The 26357-nt window shown below is 30.2% G+C and overlaps 2 protein-coding genes and 2 pseudogenes across 3 annotated transcripts; all 4 read left to right on the top strand.

Annotated features, from left to right (window-relative positions):
- Positions 1-640: 640 nt before the first annotated feature.
- LOC117919083 (cytochrome P450 81Q32-like) lies at positions 641-18838 on the top strand. Of its 2 annotated transcripts, XM_034836133.1 has the most exons (3): positions 641-1600; positions 1785-2406; positions 18725-18838. In XM_034836133.1, exons 1-2 carry the CDS (start codon positions 698-700, stop codon positions 2394-2396), a joined length of 1515 nt encoding a protein of 504 aa, XP_034692024.1. In that variant the 5' UTR covers positions 641-697; the 3' UTR covers positions 2397-2406; positions 18725-18838. The 2 variants fall into 2 exon arrangements, with proteins under 2 accessions (XP_034692024.1, XP_034692023.1); XM_034836132.1 differs by lacking the exon at positions 18725-18838 and having other exon boundaries at positions 1785-2534.
- Positions 12741-13893, top strand: LOC117917269 (annotated as a pseudogene).
- On the top strand, positions 16960-18791 carry LOC117919082 (cytochrome P450 81Q32-like). Its single transcript, XM_034836131.1, has 2 exons — positions 16960-17918; positions 18103-18791. Exons 1-2 carry the CDS (start codon positions 17016-17018, stop codon positions 18712-18714), a joined length of 1515 nt encoding a protein of 504 aa, XP_034692022.1. The 5' UTR covers positions 16960-17015; the 3' UTR covers positions 18715-18791.
- Positions 18839-23871: 5033 nt separating the features above from the next.
- Positions 23872-25838, top strand: LOC117917268 (annotated as a pseudogene).
- The last annotated feature ends 519 nt before the right edge of the window (positions 25839-26357 follow it).

Here is a 26357-nt window from a genome sequence, read left to right as displayed (position 1 = left end):
ACACTGAGCTTGTTTTTATTTATTTATTGATATTTCAAAATATTATTACATACTAAATAAATCAGCTTTATTTTTGTAAAAATATTAATTATTTATTTTTCTTGTTTTATAGAATTAAGATAAAGATATTTGAAATAAAAAATAAGTAATTTAACATATTTTTAAATATCCCAAAATATCAGATTACATTATAATAACAAAAAATTTAACGATGATAAAATAATTAGTAATTATATAGTAATTAAAGTTTTAAATTATATTTAGTTGCTAAGAAATGTTAGAAATATTTTATGTAAAGTTTTATGAAATACTTATTGAGTTGTATGTGACACATATTTGGGGTGTTGATTTTTTATTTAAATGGTTAATTTATTATTTTTAAAATTTTCTATTATAGTATTTAACAACATCAAATCATAAATTTTTATTTTTAACATTAATTTAAAAAATTTATTTGAGTGAATATTTACATAAATGTGAATTGGGTTTTGGAGTTATAATTAGAGAAAATATATTTGAATTAATGTAGATAATTCAAATATTATTAAGGTAAGCAATGAAATCATCAAAATTGAAACGTGACGTAAAAAACTTTGTCCTCTTCCTCGTTGATCATTCTATAAATAAAGCATAAACAACCAGGGAATGCAGTTGTATCTAAGCCTGCCTTTCCTTTCACTTCTTCAGCGTCACTGCCATGGATGTGTCTTCCCTTCACACATCGCTCTCTCTTCTCTTCGTCTTCCTCTTGCTTGCTTTCGGAATCTTCTTCCCAAGAAGACGAAGATATGGGAATCTCCCACCCAGCCCGCCTGCAGTTCCGATTATAGGTCATCTCCACCTCCTCAAACAACCGGTTCATCGATCTCTACAACTCCTTTCACAAAAGTACGGTCCAATCTTCTCCCTCCGATTCGGATCCCAGCTCGCGGTCATCGTTTCCTCTCCCTCCGCCGTCGAAGAATGCTTCACCAAGAACGACGTCGTCTTGGCCAACCGCCCTCGCTTTGCGTCCGGCAAGTACGTGGGGTACAACTACACCACCATTGGGGCGGCATCATACGGCGACCACTGGCGCAACCTCCGTCGCCTCAGCGCCCTGGAAATCTTCTCCTCCAATCGCCTCAACATGTTTCTAGGCATCCGCAGGGATGAAGTCAAGCGTCTACTCCTCCGACTGGCTCGAGATTCGAGGGAGGGTTTTGCAAAGGTAGAGATGAGACCCATGCTTACAGAGCTAACCTTTAATATTATAACGAGGATGGTTGCAGGAAAGAGATACTACGGAGAAGACGCGGAATATACGGAGGCTAAACGTTTTCGGGAGATTATCAGCCAGCTTTTCAAACTGGCTGGGGCATCATCAAATCCAGCAGATTTTTTGCCCATATTGCGATGGATTGGGCTCGGATATCATGAGAAGAAGCTAAAGAAGATCGCGAGAGAGACAAGGGCGATCTTGCAAGGTTTGATTGATGAGCATAGAAGTGGTAATGGCAAGGGTTCGGTGGATAATAATTCTATGATCGACCATTTGTTATCCTTGCAAAAAACAGAACCAGAGTACTACACAGATGACATTATTAAAGGGCTTGTACAGGTGAGTGAAACGCTGTTTTCGTATCTGCTGTATTTTCAAAGTTTATTCTAAAATTTCACAGAAAACAAAAATAAAAGTGCAGTTTAATACTTGTAGTGGGAAACTTGGTTTTTGAAGTGTATAATGTTGGTTTTTTGTGGGTTTTTTTTACTTCTTTTTTCATCTCACAAATTCTTCCATACAGGTCTTAATTCTTGCTGGAACCGACACTTCAGCAGCGACAATGGAATGGGCAATGACCCTTCTCCTCAATCATCCGGATGTTTTGGAGAAAGCTAAAGCAGAGTTGGATATGCACGTTGGAAAGGACCGCTTGATAGAAGAATCTGATCTTCCCAAACTACGGTACCTTCAAAGTATCATTTCTGAGACTTTGAGGGTATTTCCTGTGGCCCCTCTGTTACTGCCCCATATGTCCTCAGATGACTGTCAAATAGGGGGTTTTGATATACCACGAGGCACATTATTACTGGTAAATGTATGGGCCCTTCACAGAGACCCTCAGGTGTGGGAAGATCCTACAAGTTTCAAACCTGAGAGGTTTGAAAATGGAGAACGTGAGAATTACAAACTAGTACCATTTGGAATAGGAAGAAGAGCCTGTCCTGGAGCTGGCCTAGCTCAGCGAGTGGTGGGTTTGGCTTTGGGGTCGTTGATTCAGTGCTATGACTGGAAGAAGATTAGCAACACCGCTATTGACACCATTGAAGGGAAAGGGCTGACCATGCCCAAACTGCAGCCATTGGAAGCCATGTGTAAGGCACGTGAGATTATAAACGAGGTTCACTTGAACTAGAAAACAATATTTAGTTGGTATTAGTACTCTGCTGTTTTGCTTGTATTGATGCAATAAGCATTCTCTGATGCATTTCGAGTATCGTCCCCGTTATAAATATGTATTATATGCAATAAGCAGATTTCTTAGTTTTCTTAATTTTCTCGATTACCCTCACCGCTACTAAAATCAATTTATCAGAATCTGTGTTAAACAGGCCGCCTCCACTGCCTCATTGAGGGTGGCGGCGCTTCAGGCTTAGACTTTCAAGGACAGACTTGGCTGTTTGATACATTTCCTATAAAAAAAGGGGAAAGTTGTGCTTACAGGCTTCCATACAAAAAATATATGGTTTTGGAAACCCATATAACTGAAATATGGGTTTTGGTTGGTAATAAGAAAAATATTATAGGATTCATGCATTATTTACTGTTTGTATTTTAATTTCCGAAATTACCCTTAAAGTCTCCTGCCGGAAATTTTTTTTTTCTTTCTCTTAGGGGTTAAGGGTCTCCCCACCGGAAAATTTTTTTTTTCTCTTGGGGGCGCACAGCAGATCCAAAAAACACGGGGAGCAAAAAAAAACAATTTTTTTGGTTTTCCTTGGGGGTTTTGCATGAATTTTCTCGGAAAGCAAACGAGGATGAATTTTCCCGGAGAACGAACGGGGGGTGGGGCGGGGCGGCGGCAGAAAACGATTGCAGGGGGGTGGGGGACGACAGCGGCAGATCCAGAAAACACGGGAGCAAAAAAAAAAAGCAATTTTTGGTTTGCAACCATCCCGGAAAACGAATGCCAGGGGGCGGAGGGTTGGGGCGGCGGCAGTTGAAAACACTGGAGCAAAAAAAAAAAGCAATTTTTTTTTGTTTGCATGGTTCCCGGAAAACGAATGCGGGGGGGCGGGGGGGCGGCGGCGACAGTTGAAAACACGGGAGCAGGCGGCGACGACAAATCCAGAGAACTCATGGAGAAAAAAAATGCAATTTTTTTGGTTTTCCTTGGGGGTTTTTGTATGGATTTTCTCGGAAATCAAACGAGGGTGAAAAAGAATGCGGGGGGAGATCCAGAAAACACGGGAGCCAAAAAAAAAAAAAAGCAATTTTTTTGGTTTGCATGGTTCCCGGAAAATGAACGGGGGAGCGGCGGCGGCGGCAGATACTGAAACTCAGGGAGGAAAAAAAAAAAAAAAAAGCAAAAAATAATAATAATAATATTTTGAGGGTAATTTCGGAAATTAAAATGTAAACGGTAAATAATGCATGAAATCTATAATAATTTTTTTATTACTAGACAAAACCCATATTTGAGTTATATGGGTTTCAAAAACCATATATTTTTCATATGGAAGCATATAAACATAACTTTCCCTAAAAAAAAATAGGTGTTTGATAAACTTTTGAATATCTCTGATTGCTTAATATTTTTTGTATTAAAAAGAATTGTTTACACCTCATTCATAATCGATTACTGTCTTTCTTATTGAAAGTGTAGCCACCTGTCTCATGTGATTTTGGCAGGGCTGTCAATAAAATAATAATTTTATCTTCATCTTTAATCTTAACTTTTATTCTCAATAAACGAGTTATGCAATTCTTAAATTTATTTATATGATAGTTAAGATTTGTTCTTTCATCCATTTTGAACTCATATAATTACTTCTTCAAATATAATCTATTTGTTAAAGATTTTAAAATATAAGTTTTTTCTCATTTTTGCCATAAATCATAAGGAGATCTTTCATTTAAAACACTATATTTTAGTTGAAGAGTTAGACTTAAACAAATAGCATTTACTGCTTTTGCTTTAATTCTTCCCATTGTTCATTCACCATGCTCTTCGGTTTCTTATCTTGTAACGCTTTAAAAAGTCTTTGTTGCACCAAAATATCTATAACCATATTTTGCCAAATACTGAAATGATTTTTTTCCATCAAATGACTTACTATCATATTTTATACCAAACATCATCTTTAAAATAATTTTTCTATGGTTTTCACACTACAACCCTAATACCACTTGTTGAAAAAATCACAACACCCAAATGCATTTTGAAAAATAAAGAAAATAAAAAAGATAAAAGATTTACGTTTTGGTATAATTGCCTATGCCCGTTGGATAGGAGGATCAAATTTATTATTGGTCATGAAAATGAGTTAAGAGGTATGAATAACCAACATTATTTTTTCTCCATATATTTTTTTTCTTTTTCTTCCATGAAAAAGAATTTTAGAACTCTTTACTATTTCTCAACTAAGTAAAAAACCCACCACTATTAACTATGAAATAGTGTTAAGTGAGGACATGACAAGGTCAAAGAATGGTAAATAATGAATCTCATGTATTTAAATCATGCTGATTTTAACATTGTTGGTTAGTTCTAAATCAAAATATTCCCCTGAACTTTATTATTAGAATAACAATAAAAATATATTTAAATGATATCTAAAATGTTTTGAAAACAATTTAAATTTTATAAATTAAGTACTTATAGACGCATGAGACTGCGAATATCTAATTTTCAATATATCCATGATCAAAATAATTATATTTTTTATAAATATTATTATTTAGAATATTATATGCAAGTCAATTAATTGATAATATTATTATTTATAAATAATATATCCACAATAATTAATTATAATTATTTATATATTGAATCTAGTACATAAAATTGAATAATTTTATAATACATATATTTTAAATAATTTTATTGTTATAAAAATATAGTCTCAAACCATATTAGCATTACTACATTTTGGGAGAATTGTGTTTTAGGCCTAATTGGGCCCAAAAATTAACATTTGGTCCATATATCATGCATATTTAAGCCCAAGACCCCAACAAAGTATGAAAATTAAGATGAAGGATATTGTCTTTCATTAATCCCTAAAATACCCTTAACCCTTATATAAACACAAGTGAGTGTGAATTTCAATTTTTTGTGTTTTTTTTCCCTTTTCTATTCCATATTAAGTATTACTCATTTCTAACTTTTTTCTTTTTTCTTTTTCTTCCAATCTATATTTCTATTTTATGTCAAATAAAAAGCAATAATGTTTTTTTGTTTTTCATTTTTAAAGATATTGAATATTTTTTCTCTTATTATAAGTCATGATAAAAATTTTGGGATTTTTCATCCAAATATTTTTTATCTTTTTGTATTTATCTTTTAGTTTAATTTTCATTTTTTATTTTAAATTTATATTACCCCTTCATTTATATTTTTCTCTTATTTTTAATTATTTTTATATTTTCTACATTAATCATATTTTAAAATTTTTAAAAATTGACTATCACTTCACTTTATATATATATATATATATATATATATATATATATATATATATATATATATATATATCCTTTTAGCTTTTTAATTTTTAATGTTTTTATTTTAAAAATTTTTAAAAGATAAATTTATTGAAAAAAATAACTAACATATGAAATTCTAATATTATATTAATATTTTTTCTTATCTAAATAGATTAATGCAGAGTATTTTGATTCACAACAAAAAAATTGTCAATACAATTTTTTAGTTAAACTTTAGAAATTAAATTTCAAATAAAATATATTATATAAAATTTTATCTTATTGAAAGCGGTATTTAATTTTTTTTATTGACTTTGAAACTTATCTAATTTTTTACTTGAAAGGTAATAGAATATGTTTACAAAAAAAAAAAAATTAGTTTTTCATTTTCTAAATAAGTGAGTATAAATATATTAAAAGAATTAAAGATAATCTTAGTAAAAATTTTGATAAATATGATTATAATTTTAAATATAGATTCATTTGGATAAAATTTCACAAAAAAAATAAAAATAGTGGAAAGAAAGAACATTGCTAAAACTATAAAAACAAAATATGCAATTACAAAATTTTGATGATGATATTTAAAAATAAAATTCGAAACAATTCTTAAGTGAGAGAATTTGACTAGGGAAAAAATCTTTGAGTAGAAAAAAATTGGAAAGTTTTTCAAAATCACTTGAAATCTTTAACAAAAAGTAGTATTGTACACCCTTGTACAATTAGTAAATTTGTCTTGTACAGTTAGTGTAATACCCTTATACAATAACTCAAATTTCATACATCATCTCATGAATATCTGACAATAGGCCAGTTAACCATGTTTACATTAGTTTGGTTTTTTTTAAAAAAGAAAAATTGTTGTATAATTTTGTTTTACAATCATCATAAGTGAGGTACATATTCAAATGATCATATACAAGTTATATAAAGTGCATGCGATGAATGTATGCTTAACCAATATGTGTAAGGAATGTCATTTATCCTCGGTTAGGGGAAATAAACAAACAAAATTTTCAGAATAACTTAAAATCCTTCACAAATAATAGTCTTATACACCCTTGTATAGTTAGTATATTTGTCATGTACACTTAGTGTAAATACCTTGTACAGTGACTCAAATTCCATATACCCTCTACTCAATGTGTAACCATAGGTAGGTTAACCATGTTTTCATTGGTTTATTTCAAAAAATAGTGGAAGATGGAAAAACAAAATTTTCTCTCAAACATCATTAATGAGATAAGTATTCAAATTATCATATGTGAGTTAAATAAAGTGCATAAGATGTGTGTGTAATAGAGAAATGTGTACCTTAAGAGTGTGCAATCCTTAGAGACACAAGACAAAAAAAAAGTTGTCCAAAATTGATTAAAATCTTTCACAAATGATAGCCTTGTATACCCCTTGTATAGTTAGAACATTTGTCTTGTACAGTTAGAATATTTGCCTTATCCAATTGAACATTTACCTTGTACAGTTAATACAACACCCTTGTACAATGGTGCAAATTTCATCCATATGCATACATTATGTGTCACATATGATGTGTGAACCATGTTTCCAATGGTTTGATTTAAAAAATGATATAAAACGTAAAAACAAAATTTTTCTCTAAACATCATTATTAAGGTAAGTATTTTAATTGTTATATGCAAGTTAAATAAAGTACATGAGATAAAAGAATTTGTGGTAGGAGAACGTATAATCCATAGATGACAAGAAAAAAAAAATTGTTCAAAATATACAATTTTGTACACCCCTTGTACAATTAGTGTAATAACCTTGTATAATGATATAAATTTCTCACACACACACACACACACACACACACACACACACACACACACACACCACACACACACACACACACACACACACACACACACACACACACACACACACACACATATATATATATAAATTATGTTTCCAATAGTTTGGCATTTAAAATAATTAAAACAAATAAAACATTATTTTATTTTATTTTCAATGCAAAATGTAATTAAAAATAAGACAAAGAAATTACTTAAAAACTATTATTTAAGCCAAGTTTATTTATTTATTTCCTTTTATTTTTGGAAATAAAGAAAAAAGAATAAACAAATTTATTTAACCATAAGAAATATGAATATAAGATCAGTTAGAAAATACTAAATTTATTTATTTATTTCATTTTATTTTTGGAATTAAAGAAAAAAAATAAAAAATTTATTTAGCCATAAAAAATATTGATATAATATATGTTAAAAAAATAGAAATAACCCCAAATTTATTTGCTTATTTCATTTTATTTATTTAAATTAGAAAGTAATTTATTTCAATAGATTAAAATGTGCACAATTGATTTATTACTTTGTTAATTATGGATATATTAAAAATTTCTATTAGGCAAAAAATAAATAAAGAAAATAAAATTAAAAAGAGTAATAAATATATACAATTTAGTTATTTAATTATTTTTCATCTAAAAGATAGTCCCACAAAAAACACATAATTGATTAATTTCTTTGTTTAATTGTAAACATACTATATTTTTTATATTTTATTATTAAAATAACTAATGGAAAAAAATAAAAATGGATAATCAATGAATGATTTTTTTTTTCATATAAAAAATAGTACTAAACAAGGTTTTCAATTTTTATTTTTAAAAATAGTTTTCATTTTTAATTAAATGTTTTTTTAAAAAGAAAATTTAAAAAATATAAATCATATTACCATTTTTTTAGAAAATATTTTTTAAAATAGTTTTTGAACTCAATTTTTTCTTTATTTGTAATCTAAAATAGAAAATAATGTTGATTTTCAATTATTTATACAAAAAAATGAAAAATCCAAATTGTTAAAATAGAATCATTATGGTTGCACGAATAGTGGTGCAATAAAGACAAAAAAAACTTATGTAAAAGGTTATTGTGTATTTTAGTCCATCACTATTTATATCCTTAAAAGGTAATATATAGAAATTTGAAGGATATATTGGTCTTTTAATATCTTATATTATTTCCATCAATTATGGAAGTTAGATGAACCAAATGTTAATTTTTGAGCCTAGATGAACCCAAAACACAATTCTCCTTTTTTTTTAGAATTATTATTTTTTTTTGAAAAAATCGTATTTAAAAAAATATATATATTATTAGTTTAAAATATGATTAAAAATAAGAAATGTCTTTGTAAGAAATTATTTCAGCATAATTGTATTTTTTAATCTTTTAGGGAAAACTAAAATCGTCTCCTCAAGGATGATTTTTGTTTTAAGATTTTTATTTATTTATTTAAGAAATCATCTTTTAAAGAAACAATTTTATTTAAAAAAAAATAGAGATACAAACAAAATAAATTGAAAAAAAAAAAAAACTTAGAAGTGATATTTTATCAAAACAAAAAAAAATGTACATCATTCTCCAAGTATATAAAACATCATCCAGTGTCAAATCAATTCAATTCACCACCAATTATTCCGTATTAAATTAAATTCATCATCACTTTTCCAAACATTCACCAACATAACACAATGGGTTAACAGATAAAATAAATCTGAAAAAAAAAACTTAAATATAGAAATTTATCATGAAAAAAATTGAATAACATATATTATATGTTTAGATTACAACCCAAAAGACCCGACCATCAAACTATGCCCCAATTAATACCAGAATAAATCATAACCAAGTCGGTCAGAAACAGAGCATATTTCAATAACACATAAAAACAAATATAATTAACCTATTTAAAAGCATGATAAAATTCTACCAAAATTCACACAATTAATTCAACATGTCTATTTTATAATCACATAAAAATGATTTTTAAAATAAGACAAATAGACCCTGATTGCAGGATAGGTAAGTAAGTGGAAATATAATTTTTTTCTCCTACTTCGGGAATCAATTTTTAACAAATCAAGAATATAAAGTAATTAAGAAGCTTAGATTAAATAAAAAATATATAAAGAAAAGAAAAGAAAAGAAAAAGAAATAACTTAGTTTTTCACAATCAACTCGAGTGTCCAAAACAAGGGCAGATTGGGGCATGTGTAAAAATTAACTTAGTTCTCCTAATTGAAAAATGATTTTAAGCCCAAACAAAGTTTAATTAACAAGTTTAAGAAGTGAAAATATATTTCAAATATAGAAATTTGTTTAGAAAAACCCTAAAACCATTTTAGAAATATATCAAACAGTGACATTAGACTTTTGAGAATTTAAAGTATGTAGGGCTCACCAAATCCCTATTTACTATACACTAATTTAATTTATGTATCATCAACCTCATGAACATTAGTAAGTTCATCAAGCTTAAGGATTATTCCATTTTTATTTGGAACCATGAACTTTGATTAGTGTTTCGAAAAAAAGAAATTATTTTAAAAAAAAATAATGAAAAGATGCATACCGTTAAAAATGGTTGCATTTCCTTTCATATTAAAAAAATTTTAAACCCTAGTGACCCAAGATAATATTTTTAAGAAAAGTTTAAAAATTAATTTTTTTTAGAAAAGGTTATGAAAAAGTAATATTTTTGCCAATAAAACACACAAAGTATTAACGGTAACCACTCCAAAAAAGTGTAGGATGACATACAATTTAATTAATATCTATAATCATTACCAATAAACAACCACAAAAGGACCCAATGGAAGACCAAAATGAGTAACCTAACCCACCTATCTTATATAATCAGGGCCTAAATTGAGTGAAAATATGCCCATAAATAACAAACCTAACCCTAACCCTAACAGACACCAATCAATAAATAAAATATATCAACTTTATACATAACCATAATTAATAAATGATATCAAACATGTTATTATAAAAAATGTTTAAATTGATAATCAATTAACGATTTTTTTTAAATATACAAATTAAACATGGATCATCAAAACAATCGATTAAAGATTTTTAAAAAATAAATTAATATGTGATCATCAAAACAAACTACTAATAACTTTATACATTTGGTAATGGGCCGATGTCCATGACTTTCATCCAACCCAAATTATAAAAGAGGGTAGATACTATTCATGACATAGCATTTAAAGGATTTTTTTTTTTTTTTTCAAAAGAAGGATCGAATAAGTTTCCGTGAAATAGGATACTTAGTGTAAGGAACAAAAAAAAAGAAGAAGACAAATCTTGTCAAGACAACGAGAAGTATACATTAATGAAAAAAAAAAAATTAATACCCAACTTAAAAATTTGTATAATTTTGGACAGTATCATGCCAAGTTAAAATAAACTAATATTAAAAAAAAAAAAATTGTAGATAGAGAGTGCTAATTTTGTCGATCTTTGTAAATCTGATAGCATGAGTTGGCATCTTGACCTACAGCCATTAACAAATAAATGTTCTACTAACATTGACTCTGTCATCAGCAACCTAAGAGTTAAAATAAAGAAAAAAAGAACAATGGTGTCATTCACCTAATTTCAAATATAATAATGATATTCACTTTCGCCTTCTACCGAGATAGAAATTAGATATAATTATTAGGTTAGAAACATCTCATATATATTAATTCCAACTTTCATCTACACCTTGAATAAAGAAATCCTTCATTCTATTAAATGTCTTTAATACATCCTTACATTTCTTTATACCCCATATTGTATTTATGAGATCATTATCTTCATCTCATATCTTTTTCTGTTATAACTTAAAATATCAAACCTACCATACAACTAAAATAATAAAAAACTCCATCAATGAGTGATCATCAAAACAAACAACTAATAACTTTATACATTTGGTAATGGGATGATGTCCATGACTTTCATCCAACCCAAATAAAAAAAAAGGGTAGATACCATTCATGACATAGCATTTAAAGGATTTCTTTTTTTCAAAAGAATGATCAAATAAGATTTCGTGAAATAGGACATTCCAGTGTAAGGAGTGGAAAAAAAGAAGACGAATCTTGTCAAGACAATGAGAAGTATACATCAATGGAAAAAATAAAAATTAACACCCAACTTAAAAGTTTGTATAGTTTTGGCAGTATCATGCCAAGTTAAAATAACCTAATTAAAAAAAAATTGTAAATAGAGAGTGCTGATTTCGTCTATCTTTGTAAATCTGATAGCATGAGCTGACATCTTGACCTACACCCATTTACAAATAAATGTTCTACTAATATTGGCTCTGTCATTAGTAACCTAATAGTTAAAATAAAGAGAAAAAGAACAATGGTGTCATCCACCTAATTTCAAATATGATTATAATATCATCTTTCGCCTTCTATGAAGATAGAAATTAGATATAATTATTAGGTTAGAAACATCTCATATATATATTGATTCCAACTTTCATCTATACCTTAATAAAGAAATCCTTCATTCTATCGAATGTCTTCGATACATCCTTACATTTCTTTCTACTTCGTATTATATTTATGAGATCATTATCTTCATCTCATATCTTTTTCCACTAATAACTTAAAATATCAAACCTACCATACAACTAAAATAATAAACAACCCCATCAATGAGGTCTCATTTCAAACAAATTGGAATGGCAGATATATTCTATTATTGGTGGGCCTCAGAGGAATTTTAACATTTCAGCATTGGGCCTCCTATGCAGCCAAGTCGTCATGCTATCATTTAAGAAAGCTCTTCCTGCAGTCTGCGTTATGGAAGAGGAGCTGCACTCCACTGCCTACACTGCCATTGATAGCCAGTTTGTGGCATTGAGATTCTTCACAAAAGATGGGCAAGATCTAGAAGATAATAGTACTGCTCATTGAGATTTACCCAAAAAGAAAAAGGAAAAAGAAATGAAGATAAAAAAGAGAAAATTGGGATTCTTCATTTTTATAATTGGTACAAATTAATAAAATATAATTTCATGAGTCACGAAGCGAAACAAAACCACAGATGCTTTTTTGCATGTTGACAATCTAGAACACCTAAGCAAAGATATATCATAAACAAATTTTGGCTTTATCAGGACTCTTAACAGCCTTCAGATCTGAACCCATCTTTCTCTTATGTTTGTCATCAACACAACCATGGAAATTACATGGCTAAGCACATCTCTATGAATTCTCTTTCTCTTGTTTGCTTTCAATATCTTCCTCCAAAGAAGAAGAATACATCCCCACCTCCCACCAAGCCCGCCTGCTATTCCGATTCCTGGTCACCTCCATCTCCTCCTTAAACCACCAATTCATCGGCAATTACAGAATCTTTCTAAAAAATATGGTCCTATCTTCTCCCTTCGCTTCGGATCCAGTCCTGTTGTTATCATATCCTCTCCGTCCACTGTTGAAGAATGTTTCACCAAGAACGACATCATTTTTGCCAACCGGCCCATCTTTTTGTTTGGCAAGTACATAGGCTACAACAACACCATCGTTACTTCAGCACCATATGGCGAACACTGGCGCAATCTCCGCCGCCTAAGCGCAATGGAAATCTTCTCTCCAAATCGCCTCAACATGTTTATAGGCACCCGCAGGGATGAAATCAAGATTTTACTACATCGATTGTCTCAGAATTCAAGGGATAATTTTGCAAGGGTAGAGTTGAGACTAATGTTTACAGAGCTAACATGTAATATTATAATGAGAATGGTTGCAGGAAAGCGGTACTATGGGGAAGATGTGGATTTTGAGGAAGCCAAGCACCTTCATGAAGTAATGAGATGGGTTTTTGAATTGGCTGGGTATCGAATCCAGGAGAGTTTTTTTCCTTTACTACGGTGGGTTGACTTTGGGGGTTAGGAGAAGAAGTTGGTGAAGATCAAAACAAAGAAAGAGGCGATCTTCCGAGGTCTTATTGATGAGCATCGAAGTCCTAGTCGGGCCCTTGTGAATAGAAACAGTATGATCAATCATCTGCTTTCAATGCAAAAATCAGAACCAGAATATTACACAGCTGATGAAATCATAAAAGGGGCATTCATTGGTAACTTCAGTATTGCAGGCAAACTGATTCTCTTTAAGATATACCACTTTTGCCAAAAGAATAATGCTATTCAAACCTAAATTGGCCAGTTTGCTTCTTAGAAAAGACACTGATCAGCATAAATGGTTCTATTTTTGTTAAAAAAAATTAGGTCATATGCCATTAAGCATGCAGGAGAGGCAAGCCAACAAAAGTTGGGAAATCAAGCAATTTTCTTTCAAGATATTTGAATGCTGCATATTCAGTTTTATTTTCTTTGACAATACAATTTTGCAGATGTGAGGAATTACAGAGTGAAAAAAAAAATGGTATATCAAACGCAACTAGTATTTGGAGTATGAAATTTCCATTTTTTTTTTTTTGAGTATTTATATTAATGTCGGTGTCACATGTGGGTTAATTTTTCTCAAAGCTACAAATATTGTATGCAGATCTTAATTCTTTCTCAAAGCCTACTTGCATCAGTAAAAATTGAATAACATATACTCAATATATATTTTTTTTTTTTGATAGGTATATAACATATACTCAATATATTAAGCAAGTCTTATAGTAATCTTAACGTAAACCTGGTGTGAGCTACTTCAAAACATCCATATGACTATTTCAACCTACGAAACAGAGGATTGTGGTTTACATATGTTGCAATTTTAGCGAATGAATGTAATAGGAGCAAGATTAAACAAGAATGACAGAAGTTGAAAAAGAAACTCAATACTACCATTATCGTTAAGACTATTATATCAACCATTCTTACTATATGAGTTCTTTTTCAGCATTTGGGCTCCCATGCAACCAACTTGCAACACTTTGGTTTGAGGAGAGGCCTTCCTCACACCATCATAAAAAAAGAGGCGGCCTCCATTGCCTCATTGATGGTGGCGGCGCTTCAGACTTAGACTTTTAAGGATACAATTGACTATTTGAAACAATGTTATGGGTTGTCATTGTGGTCCTGGATTATTGATTTAGTGGTTTATACATATAAAAAGAGAGAGATAAGGCGAAACTAACAATGGGTTTGGGATTGATTTTGAGAGAGTTAAAAGTAGTCCCCATACTTGGAAACGCATCCTATACAAAATTAGGTATTTGATAAACTTTTCAAATTCTCTTTTAACAGTCTAAAAAATTACTTGAATTGATTAAAGGAAAATAACTTGATGCATGATTTTTCGAAAATACTTTTATAAAATATTGTAGATAAAAGTGCTTTAATCGAAATCATTTCTAAATGTACTTTAAATTTCATAATTTCAAACTTTCCTAACCTTTCTTTAACTAAAACTCATTTCACCTTTGTCTATATGTTTTGACTCTTCACTCATTTTTTCACCGTCTAAAAATATTATGTAAAATAATGTGGTCAAACATGAATCTTATTATTAATAATTTAAAAAAAAATAAAAATAAAAAGTAAATAAAAAATAATATGGACAAGTTTTTTCTACTCAACCGTACAAATGTCTTAAAAAAAATGTTAAAAATAGAGTAATCATGTAGGAAATTATTACTTGAGAAAAGAATCCACTAAGATTATTTGGGTAAGGGGTTGAAATAACAACTCTATTTGTAAAAATAACTCATTTTAAAAAAAAAAACATAAAACACAACCTTATAGAAAAAAAATACCCTTTTGCTTTTTTATTTTCCTCCAACATAAGGATTTCTCACTATTTTCATCTTACTTTTTTTTTCTTTTCTTTATTCCTTACAATAAAAAAGTGTTAAAGTTCTCATTATTCTCTCATCTCCTCTTTATTAATGGTCATGAAAATGAATTAAGAGATATAAATAACCAATATTATTTTTTCTTCATATTTTTTTCTTTTGATGACAAAGATTTCTAAAACCCTTACTTTATTATTACCAAAGCAAACAAAAAACTCTCTATTATTAACTATAAAATAGTATTAAGAGCAAGGTCAAATGATGGCATACAATGAATCTCATATGATGGGATACAATGAATCTCAAATATTTAAAACTATACCGATTTCAACATTATTGGTTGATTCTAACTCAAAATATTCACTTGGCCAACTATAGTTAAGTCATTTTGAATAGCTAACTAACATGATATATAGTAATGAGACGTTTACTCATTTTAATGTTTTAAAAATGATACCAAATCAGTTTATGAGACTATAAGGTTGGTTCTTTTGTAATATCAATTTATGATATTAAATGTGAGGAAATAAAATATAAAATAAATTAAAAAGTTGATAGAATAAAATATATTTAACTCAAATAAATTTTCAATAAATAACAAAAACAATTAAAATCCCTTATTAGAAAATAGTATGATTCTTAAGAAGACAATTTATTATTAGACAATTAAAAGATTATTCAACGTGTTTGGACTTTGGAGTTTGTGAGCGTGGAAAGGTTTTTATTATTAAGAATTACAAGAAGTTTTTAATTCTTCCACATTTCGCGTCGTGCCTGACATCATTCGTAGGTCAACCTCATGCATGACATCATTTTTTTTTTGGACCCCTTCTCCAATCGTAGTAGCTGTTTTTTCTTTCCTTTCATAATTTCATTCGTGGACAATTGAGGCAGGCAGAAAGGGAGGATGGAGTCAAAGAAGTCGGATGAGAGATAGTGGGTGGTTTTTGTATTTTTTTGGTACTATAATTTGCTTTAAGGTTAAATACAACTTAATCTCATTAATTAATCATTATAAATATTTTATTGTTTTAAGATTTAAACACTGAGCTTGTTTTTATTTATTTATTGATATTTCAAAATATTATTACATACTAAAAAAATCAGCTTTATTTTTGTAAAAATATTAATTATTTATTTTTCTTGTTTTATATAATTAACATAAAGATATTTGAAATAAAAAATAAGTAATTTAACATATTTTTAAATATCCCAAAATATCAGATTACATTATAATAACAAAAAATTTAATGATGATAAAATAATTAGCAATTATATAGTAATTAAAGTTTTAAATTATATTTGGTTGCTAAGAAATGTTAGAAATATTTTATGTAAAGTTTTATGAAATACTTATTGGGTTGTATGTGACACATATTTGGGGTATTGATTTTTTATTTAAAGGGTTAATTTATTATTTTTAAAATTTTCTATTATAGTATTTAACAACATCAAATCATAAATTTTTATTTTTAACATTAATTTAAAAAATTTATTTGAGTGAATATTTACATAAATGTGAATTGGGTTTTGGAGTTATAATTAGAGAAAATATATTTGAATTAATGTAGATAATTCAAATATTATTAAGGTAAGCAATGAAATCATCAAAATTGAAACGTGACGTAAAAAACTTTGTCCTCTTCCTCGTTGATCATTCTATAAATAAAGCATAAACAACCAGGGAATGCAGTTGTATCTAAGCCTGCCTTTCCTTTCACTTCTTCAGCGTCACTGCCATGGATGTGTCTTCCCTTCACACATCGCTCTCTCTTCTCTTCGTCTTCCTCTTGCTTGCTTTCGGAATCTTCTTCCCAAGAAGACGAAGATATGGGAATCTCCCACCCAGCCCGCCTGCAGTTCCGATTATAGGTCATCTCCACCTCCTCAAACAACCGGTTCATCGATCTCTACAAGTCCTTTCACAAAAGTACGGTCCAATCTTCTCCCTCCGATTCGGATCCCAGCTCGCGGTCATCGTTTCCTCTCCCTCCGCCGTCGAAGAATGCTTCACCAAGAACGACGTCGTCTTGGCCAACCGCCCTCGCTTTGCGTCCGGCAAGTACGTGGGGTACAACTACACCACCATTGGGGCGGCATCATACGGCGACCACTGGCGCAACCTCCGTCGCCTCAGCGCCCTGGAAATCTTCTCCTCCAATCGCCTCAACATGTTTCTAGGCATCCGCAGGGATGAAGTCAAGCGTCTACTCCTCCGACTGGCTCGAGATTCGAGGGAGGGTTTTGCAAAGGTAGAGATGAGACCCATGCTTACAGAGCTAACCTTTAATATTATAACGAGGATGGTTGCAGGAAAGAGATACTACGGAGAAGACGCGGAATATACGGAGGCTAAACGTTTTCGGGAGATTATCAGCCAGCTTTTCAAACTGGCTGGGGCATCATCAAATCCAGCAGATTTTTTGCCCATATTGCGATGGATTGGGCTCGGATATCATGAGAAGAAGCTAAAGAAGATCGTGAGAGAGACAAGGGCGATCTTGCAAGGTTTGATTGATGAGCATAGAAGTGGTAATGGCAAGGGTTCGGTGGATAATAATTCTATGATCGACCATCTGTTATCCTTGCAAAAAACAGAACCAGAGTACTACACAGATGACATTATTAAAGGGCTTGTACAGGTGAGTGAAGCGCTGTTTTCGTATCTGCTGTATTTTCAAAGTTTATTCTAAAATTTCACAGAAAACAAAAATAAAAGTGCAGTTTAATACTTGTAGTGGGAAACTTGGTTTTTGAAGTGTATAATGTTGGTTTTTTGTGGGTTTCTTTTACTTCTTTTTTCATCTCACAAATTCTTCCATACAGGTCTTAATTCTTGCTGGAACCGACACTTCAGCAGCAACAATGGAATGGGCAATGACCCTTCTCCTCAATCATCCGGATGTTTTGGAGAAAGCTAAAGCAGAGTTGGATATGCACGTTGGAAAGGACCGCTTGATAGAAGAATCTGATCTTCCCAAACTGCCGTACCTTCGAAGTATCATTTCTGAGACTTTGAGAGTATTTCCTGTGGCCCCTCTGTTACTGCCCCATATGTCCTCAGATGACTGTCAAATAGGGGGTTTTGATATACCACGAGGCACATTATTACTGGTAAATGTATGGGCCCTTCACAGAGACCCTCAGGTGTGGGAAGATCCTACAAGTTTCAAACCTGAAAGGTTTGAAAATGGAGAACGTGAGAATTACAAACTAGTACCATTTGGAATAGGAAGAAGAGCCTGTCCTGGAGCTGGCCTAGCTCAGCGAGTGGTGGGTTTGGCTTTGGGGTCGTTGATTCAGTGCTATGACTGGAAGAAGATTAGCAACACCGCTATTGACACCATTGAAGGGAAAGGGCTGACCATGCCCAAACTGCAGCCATTGGAAGCCATGTGTAAGGCACGTGAGATTATAAACGAGGTTCACTTGAACTAGAAAACAATATTTAGTTGGTATTAGTACTCTGCTGTTTTGCTTGTATTGATGCAATAAGTATCTAAAATTTAACCCAAGTGTCAAATCAATTCAATTCACCACCAATTATTCCATATTAAATTAATTCATCATCCCTTTTCCAAACATTCACCAACATAGCACAGTGGGTCAACAGATAAAATAAATCTGAAAAAATTACTTAAATATAGAATTTTATCATAAAAAAAAATTGAATAACATATATTATATGTTTAGATTACAACCCAAAAGACCTGATCATCAAACTATTCCCCAATTAATACCAGAATAAATCATAAGCAAGTCGGTCAGAGACAGAGCATATTTTATTTCAATAACTTGTACAGTGACTCAAATTCCATATACCCTCTACTCAATGTGTAACCATAGGTAGGTTAACTATGTTTTCATTGGTTTATTTCAAAAAATAGTGGAAGATAGAAAAACAAATTTTTTTCTCAAACATCATTAATGGGATAAGTATTCAAATTATCATATGTGAGTTAAATAAAGTGCATAAGATGAGTGTGAGGAATGTGTACCTTAAGAGTGTGCAATCCTTAGAGACACAAGACAAAAAAAAAGTTGTCCAAAATTGATTAAAATCTTTCACAGATGATAGCTTTGTATACCCCTTGTATAGTTAGAACATTTGTCTTGTACAGTTAGAATATTTGCCTTATCCAATTGAACATTTACCTTGTACAGTTAATATAACAACCTGGTGCAAATTTCATCCATATGCATACATTATGTGCCACATATGATGTGTGAACTATGTTTCCAATGGTTTGATTTAAAAAATGATATAAAACGTAAAAACAAAATTTTTCTCTAAACATCATTATTAAGGTAAGTATTTGAATTGTTATATGCAAGTTAAATAAAGTACATGAGATAAAAGAATTTGTGGTTGGAGAATGCATAATCCTTAGATGACAAGAGAAAAAAAAATTGTTCAAAATGTACAGTTTTGTAGACCCCTTGTACAATTAGTGTAATAACCTTGTATAATGATATAAATTTCATATATATATGTATAAATTATATCCATATGAGTGTGTAAATTATGTTCCCAATAGTTTGACATTTAAAATAATTAAAACAAATAAAACATTATTTTATTTTATTTTCAATGCAAAATGTAATTAAAAATAAGACAAAGAAATTACTTAAAAACTATTATTTAAACCAAGTTTATTTATTTATTTCCTTTTATTTTTGGAAATAAAGAAAAAAGAATAAACAAATTTATTTAACCATAAGAAATATGAATATAAGATCAATTAGAAAATACCAAATTTATTTATTTATTTCATTTTATTTTTGGAATTAAAGAAAAAAAAATAAAAAATTTATTTAACCATAAAAAATATTGATATAGTATATGTTAAAAAATAGAAATAACCCCAAATTTATTTACTTATTTCATTTTATTTATTTAAATTAGAAAGTAATTTATTTTAATAGATTAAAATGTGCACAATTGATTTATTACTTTGTTAATTATGGATATATTAAAATTTTCTATTAGGCAAAAAATAAATAAAGAAAATAAATAAATTTTTTATATTTTATTATTAAAATAACTAATGGAAAAAAAATAAAAATGGATAATCAATGAATGAATTTTTTTTTTCATATAAAAAATAGTACTAAACAAGGTTTTCAATTTTTATTTTTAAAAATAGTTTTCATTTTTTAATTAAATGTTTTTTTAAAAAGAAAATTTTAAAAATATAAATCATATTACCATTTTTTTAGAAAGTATTTTTTAAAATAGTTTTTGAACACAATTTTTTCTTTATTTATAATCTAAAATAGAAAATAATGTTGATTTTCAATTATTTTTAAAAAAAAATAAAAAATCCAAATTGTTAAAATAGAATTATTATGGTTGCATGAATAGTGGTGCAATAAAGACAAAAAAATCTTATGTGAAAGATTATTAGGTATTTTAGTCCATCACTATTTTATATTCTTAAAAGGTAATATATAGAATTTGAAGGATATATTGGTCTTTTAATATCTTATATCATTTCCATCAATTATGAAAGTTATATGAACCAAATGTTAATTTTTGAGCCTAGATGAACCCAAAACACAATTCTCCATTTTTTTTAGAATTTTTTTTTTTTGAAAAAATTGTGTTTTAAAAAAAATATATATTATTAGTTTAAAATATGATTAAAAATAAGAAATGTCTTTGTAAGAAATTATTTCAGCATAATTGTATTTTTTAATCTTTTAGGGAAAACTAAAATGTCTCCTCAAGGATGATTTTTGTTTTAAGATTTTATTTATTTATTTAAGAAATCATCTTTTAAAGAAATAATTTTATTGAAAAAAATAGAGATACAAAGAAAATAAATTCAAAAAAAAAAAAACTTAGAAGTGATATTTTATCAAAAGAAAAAAAAAATGTACATCATTCTCCAAGTATCTAAAACATCACCCAAGTGTCAAATCAATTCAATTCACCACCAATTATTCCGTATTAAATTAAATTCATCATCACTTTTCCAAACATTCACCAACATAGCACAATGGGTTAACAGATAAAATAAATCTGAAAAAAAAAAACTTAAATATAGATATTTATCATGAAAAAAATTGAATAACATATATTATATGTTTAGATTACAACTCAAAAGACCTGACCATCAAACTATGCCCCAATTAATACCAGAATAAATCATAACCAAGTCGGTCAAAAATAGAGCATATTTCAATAACACATAAAAACAAATATAATTAACCTATTTAAAAGCATGACAAAATTCTACCAAAATTCACACAATTAATTCAACATGTCTACTTTATAATCACATAAGAATGATTTTTAAAATAAGACAAATAGACCCTGATTGCAGGATAGGTAAGTAAGTGGAAAAATAATTTTTTTTCTCCTACTTGGGGAATCAATTTTTAACAAATCAAGAATATGGAGTAATTAAGAAGCTTAGATTAAATAAAAAAAGAAAAAGAAATAACTTAGTTTTTCATAATCAACTTGAGTGTCCAAAACAAGGTCAGATTGGGGCATGTGTAAAAACTAACTTAATTCTCCTAATTGAAAAAGGATTTTAAGCCCAAACAAAATTTAATTAACAAGTTTAAGAAGTGAAAATATATTTCAAATATAATTTTTTTTTTAGAAAAACCCTAAAACATTTGTTTTTAATGGTTAGAAATACATCAAAGAGTGATATTAGACTTTTGAGAATTTGAAGTATGTAGGGCTCACCAAATCCCTATTTACTATACACTAGTTTATGTATCCTCAACCTCATATGAACATTAGTAAATTCTTCAAGCTTAAGAATCATTCCATTTTTATCTGGAACCATGAACTTTGATTTGTGTTTCAAAAAAAAGAAATTAATGTTTTAAAAAAATAATGAAAAGATGCATACCGTTAAAAATTGGTTGCATTTCCTTTCATATAAAAAAAATTTTAAACCCTAGTGACCTAAGATAACATTTTTAAGAAAAGCTTCAAAATTAATTTTTTTAGAAAAGGTTATGAAAAAGTAATATTTTTGCCAATAAAACACACAAAGTATTAACTGTAACCACTCCAAAAAAGTGTAGGATGACATACCATTTAATTAATATCTATAATCATTACCAATAAACAACCACAAAAGACCCCATGGAAGACCAAAATGAGTAACCTAACCCACCTATCTCATATAATCAAGGGCCTAAGTTGAGTGAGAATATGCCCATAAATAACAAACCTAACCCTAACCCTAACCCTAACCCTAACAGACACCAATCAATAAATAAAATATATCAACTTTATACATAACCATAATTAATTAATGATATAATAACGATTTTTTTTAAATATACAAATTAAACATGGATCATCAAAACAATCAATTAAAGATTTTTTTTAAAAAAATTAATATGTGATCATCAAAACAAACGACTAGTAACTTTATACATTTGGTAATGGGCCGATGTTCATGACTTTCATCCAACCCAAATCATAAAAAAGGGTAGATACTATTCATGACATAGCATTTAAAGGATTTTTTTTTTTTTTTTTCAAAAGAAGGATTGAATAAGATTATGTGAAATAGGATATTCCAGTGTAAGGAACGAAAAAAAAAAAGAAGACAAATCTTGTCAAGACAACGAGAAGTATACATCAATGGAAAAAAAAAAAAACACCTAACTTAAAAATTTGTATAGTTTTGGAAGTATCATGCCAAGTTAAAATAACCTAATTAAAAAAATTGTAGAAAAAGATTACTGATTTCGTCGGTCTTTGTAAATCTGATAGCATGAGGTGACATCTTAACCTACACCCATTTACAAATAAATGTTCTACTAATATGGTTCTGTCATCAGCAACCTAATAGTTAAAATAAAGAAAAAAAGAACAGTGGTGTCATCCATCTAATCTCAAATATCCACTTTCACCTTCTACCCAGATAGAAATTAGATATAATTATTAGGTTAGAAACATCTCATATATATTAATTCCAACTTTCATCTACACCTTAATAAAGAAATCCTTCATTCTATCGAATGTGTTCGATACATCCTTACATTTCTTTTTACCTCGTATTATATTTATGAGATCATTATCATCTCATATCTTTTTCCACTCATAACTTAAAATATCAAACCTACCATACAACTAAAATAATAAAAAAAACCCCATCAATGAGGTCTCATTTCAAAGAAATTGGAATGGCAGATGTATTCTATTATTGGTGGGCCTCAGAGGAATTTTAACATTTCAGCATTGGACCTACTATGCAGCCAAGTCGTCATGCTATCATTTAAGAAAGCTCTTCCTCCAGTCTGCTTATGGAAGAGGAGCTGAACTCCACTGCTTACACTCCTACACTGCCATTGATAACCAGTTGGTGGCATTGAGATTCTTCACAAAAGATGGGCAAGATCTAGAAGATAATAGTACTGCTCATTGAGATTTACACAAAAAGAAAAAAGAAAAAGAAATGAAGAAAAAAAAGGGAAAATTGGGATTCTTCCTTTTTATAATTGGTACAAATGAATAAAATACAATTTCATGGATCACGAAGCGAAACAAAACCACATATGCTTTTTTGCATGTTGACAATCTAGAACACCTAAGCAAAGATATATCATAAACAAATTTTGGCTTTATCAGGACTCTTAACAGCCTTCAGATCTGAACCCATCTTTCTCTTATGTTTGTCATCAACACAACCATGGAAATTACATGGCTAAGCACATCTCTATGAATTCTCTTTCTCTTGTTTGCTTTCAATATCTTCCTCCAAAGAAGAAGAATACATCCCCACCTCCCACCAAGCCCTCCTGCTATTCCGATTCCTGGTCACCTCCATCTCCTCCTTAAACCACCAATTCATTGGCAATTACAGAATCTTTCTGAAAAATATGGTCCATCTTTTCCCTTCGCTTCGGATCCAGTCCTGTTGTTATCATATCCTCTCCATCCATTGTTGAAGAATGTTTCACCAAGAACGACATCATTTTTGCCAACCGGCCTCGCTGGCTGATCGGCAAGTACATAGGCTACAACTACACCACTATTGCTTCAGCATCATATGGCAAACACTGGCGCAATCTCCGCCGCCTCAGCGCACTGGAAATCTTCTTCTCAAATCGCCTCAACATGTTTCTAGGCATTCGCAGGGATGAAATCAAGATTTTACTACACCGATTGTCTCAGAATTCAAGGGACAATTTTGCAAGGGTAGAGTTGAGACCAATGTTTACAGAGCTAACATGTAATATTCTAATGAGAATGGTTGCAGGAAAGAGGTACTATGGGGAAGATGTGGATAGTGAGGAAGCCAAGCATTTTCAGAAAATAGTGAGAGGGATTTTTGAACTGGCTGGGGCGTCAAATCCAGGAGATTTTTTGCCTTTACTGCGGTGGGTTGATTTTGGGGGTTATGAGAAAAAGTTGGTGAAGCTCAATAGAGAGAAAGACGTGATCTTCCAAGGTCTTATTAACGAGCATAGAAGTCCTGACCAGGGTCTAGTGAATAAAAACAGCATGATCGATCATCTGATTTCACTGCAAAAATCAGAACCAGAATATTACACAGACGAAATCATAAAAGGGCTTGCTGGTTCGCTTCTTAGAAAACACACTGACCATAAATGATTCATATGCCATTGAGTCTGCAGGAGAGGCAAGCCAACAATGAAAGTTGGGAAATCAAGCAATTTTCTTTTAGCGCTGCATATTCAGTTTTATTTTCATTGATAACAAAATTTTGCAGGTGTGAGGAAATAAAGAGTGAAAAAACAACAAGAAATGATGTCCTACTTTTCGTTTTCAATATTTGTAACAAAAACAAAAAATAGAAGAATATCCAAAGCAACTAGTATTCGGAGTATGAAATTTCACACAATTTTTTTTTTTGTTTTTAAGTGTTTAGACTAGTGTTGGTGTGACGTGTGGTTTAATTTTTCTCAAATCTATAAATATTGCATTGCGCAGATCTTAATTTTTGCTGGTACTGACACTACTGCGACGACAATAGAATGGGCTGTCTCTTCTACTCAATCATCCTGATGTTCTGAAGAAAGCTAGAGCAGAATTGGACACTCATGTTGGAAAAGATCGTTTGATGGAAGAATCAGACTTCCCTAAATTACAATATCTTCGAAGTATCATTTCTGAAACCTTAAGATTGTTTCCGGCAACCCCACTTTTGATACCACATATTTCTTCAGACAATTGCCAAATAGGAGGATTTGATATACCAAGAGGCACAATATTATTGGTCAATGCTTGGGCCATTCACAGAGACCCTAAGTCGGGGAAAGATGCTACAAGTTTCAAGCCAGAGAGGTTCGAAAATGAGGAAAGTGAGGCGTACAAGCTATTGCCATTTGGCTTAGGAAGAAGGGCTTGCCCTGGTGCTGGCCTGGCTAATCGAGTGATAGGTTTGACTTTGGGGTTATTGATTCAGTGTTATGAGTGGGAGAGAGTTAGCGAGAAGGAAGTTGACATGACTGAAGGGAAAGGAATCACCATGCCCAAATTAGAGCCATTGGAAGCCATGTGTAAAGCTCGTGCTATTATCAGAAAGGTATTATAAAACAATGAAGCGACATCTGGTTGATGTTAGCATTATTAATTGTCATATATTTGTGTCATACATTTTATCAGTGTGCTCATCTCATGCACTCTATCAGTGTCCTCATCATCGTATGTATTTGTTATGCTATTTTAGCTAGCCTAGTCTAAAAATAAAAGATTATGATTATGTAAACTTTTTTTGTTATTTTTTTCTAATCTAAATGAGCAACTTTGTTATATAGTTTTCATGCCAAAAATATTAAACATTCATCATATACGATAACCTAAATTAAATAATTATAAATATTGCATCAATTATTCCCATTACCAACTATTTTTAAAAAATATGCTAAAGCTTGCAGACCTTGCATCTCGAAAGGCAGTTAAATTGCCTACAATTATACCATGTTATGCATCCTTAGCACATTATGGTGACCCAATTGGGCAATCTCCCCGACCTTGGCTTTCTTGAAATATTCCCTTCAAATTGTCTTAACATGCTTTTGGGTTTCAACATGCAATGGCTTTTTCCCAAAAAGCTTTTGGAAGTGTCTTGGCGTTC

Source organism: Vitis riparia, chromosome 7 (genome assembly GCF_004353265.1).
Source record: "Vitis riparia cultivar Riparia Gloire de Montpellier isolate 1030 chromosome 7, EGFV_Vit.rip_1.0, whole genome shotgun sequence".
Lineage (NCBI taxonomy): Eukaryota > Viridiplantae > Streptophyta > Magnoliopsida > Vitales > Vitaceae > Vitis > Vitis riparia.
Note: the sequence above shows the minus strand (reverse complement) of the source record. Positions and strands in the feature narration are given on the sequence as shown.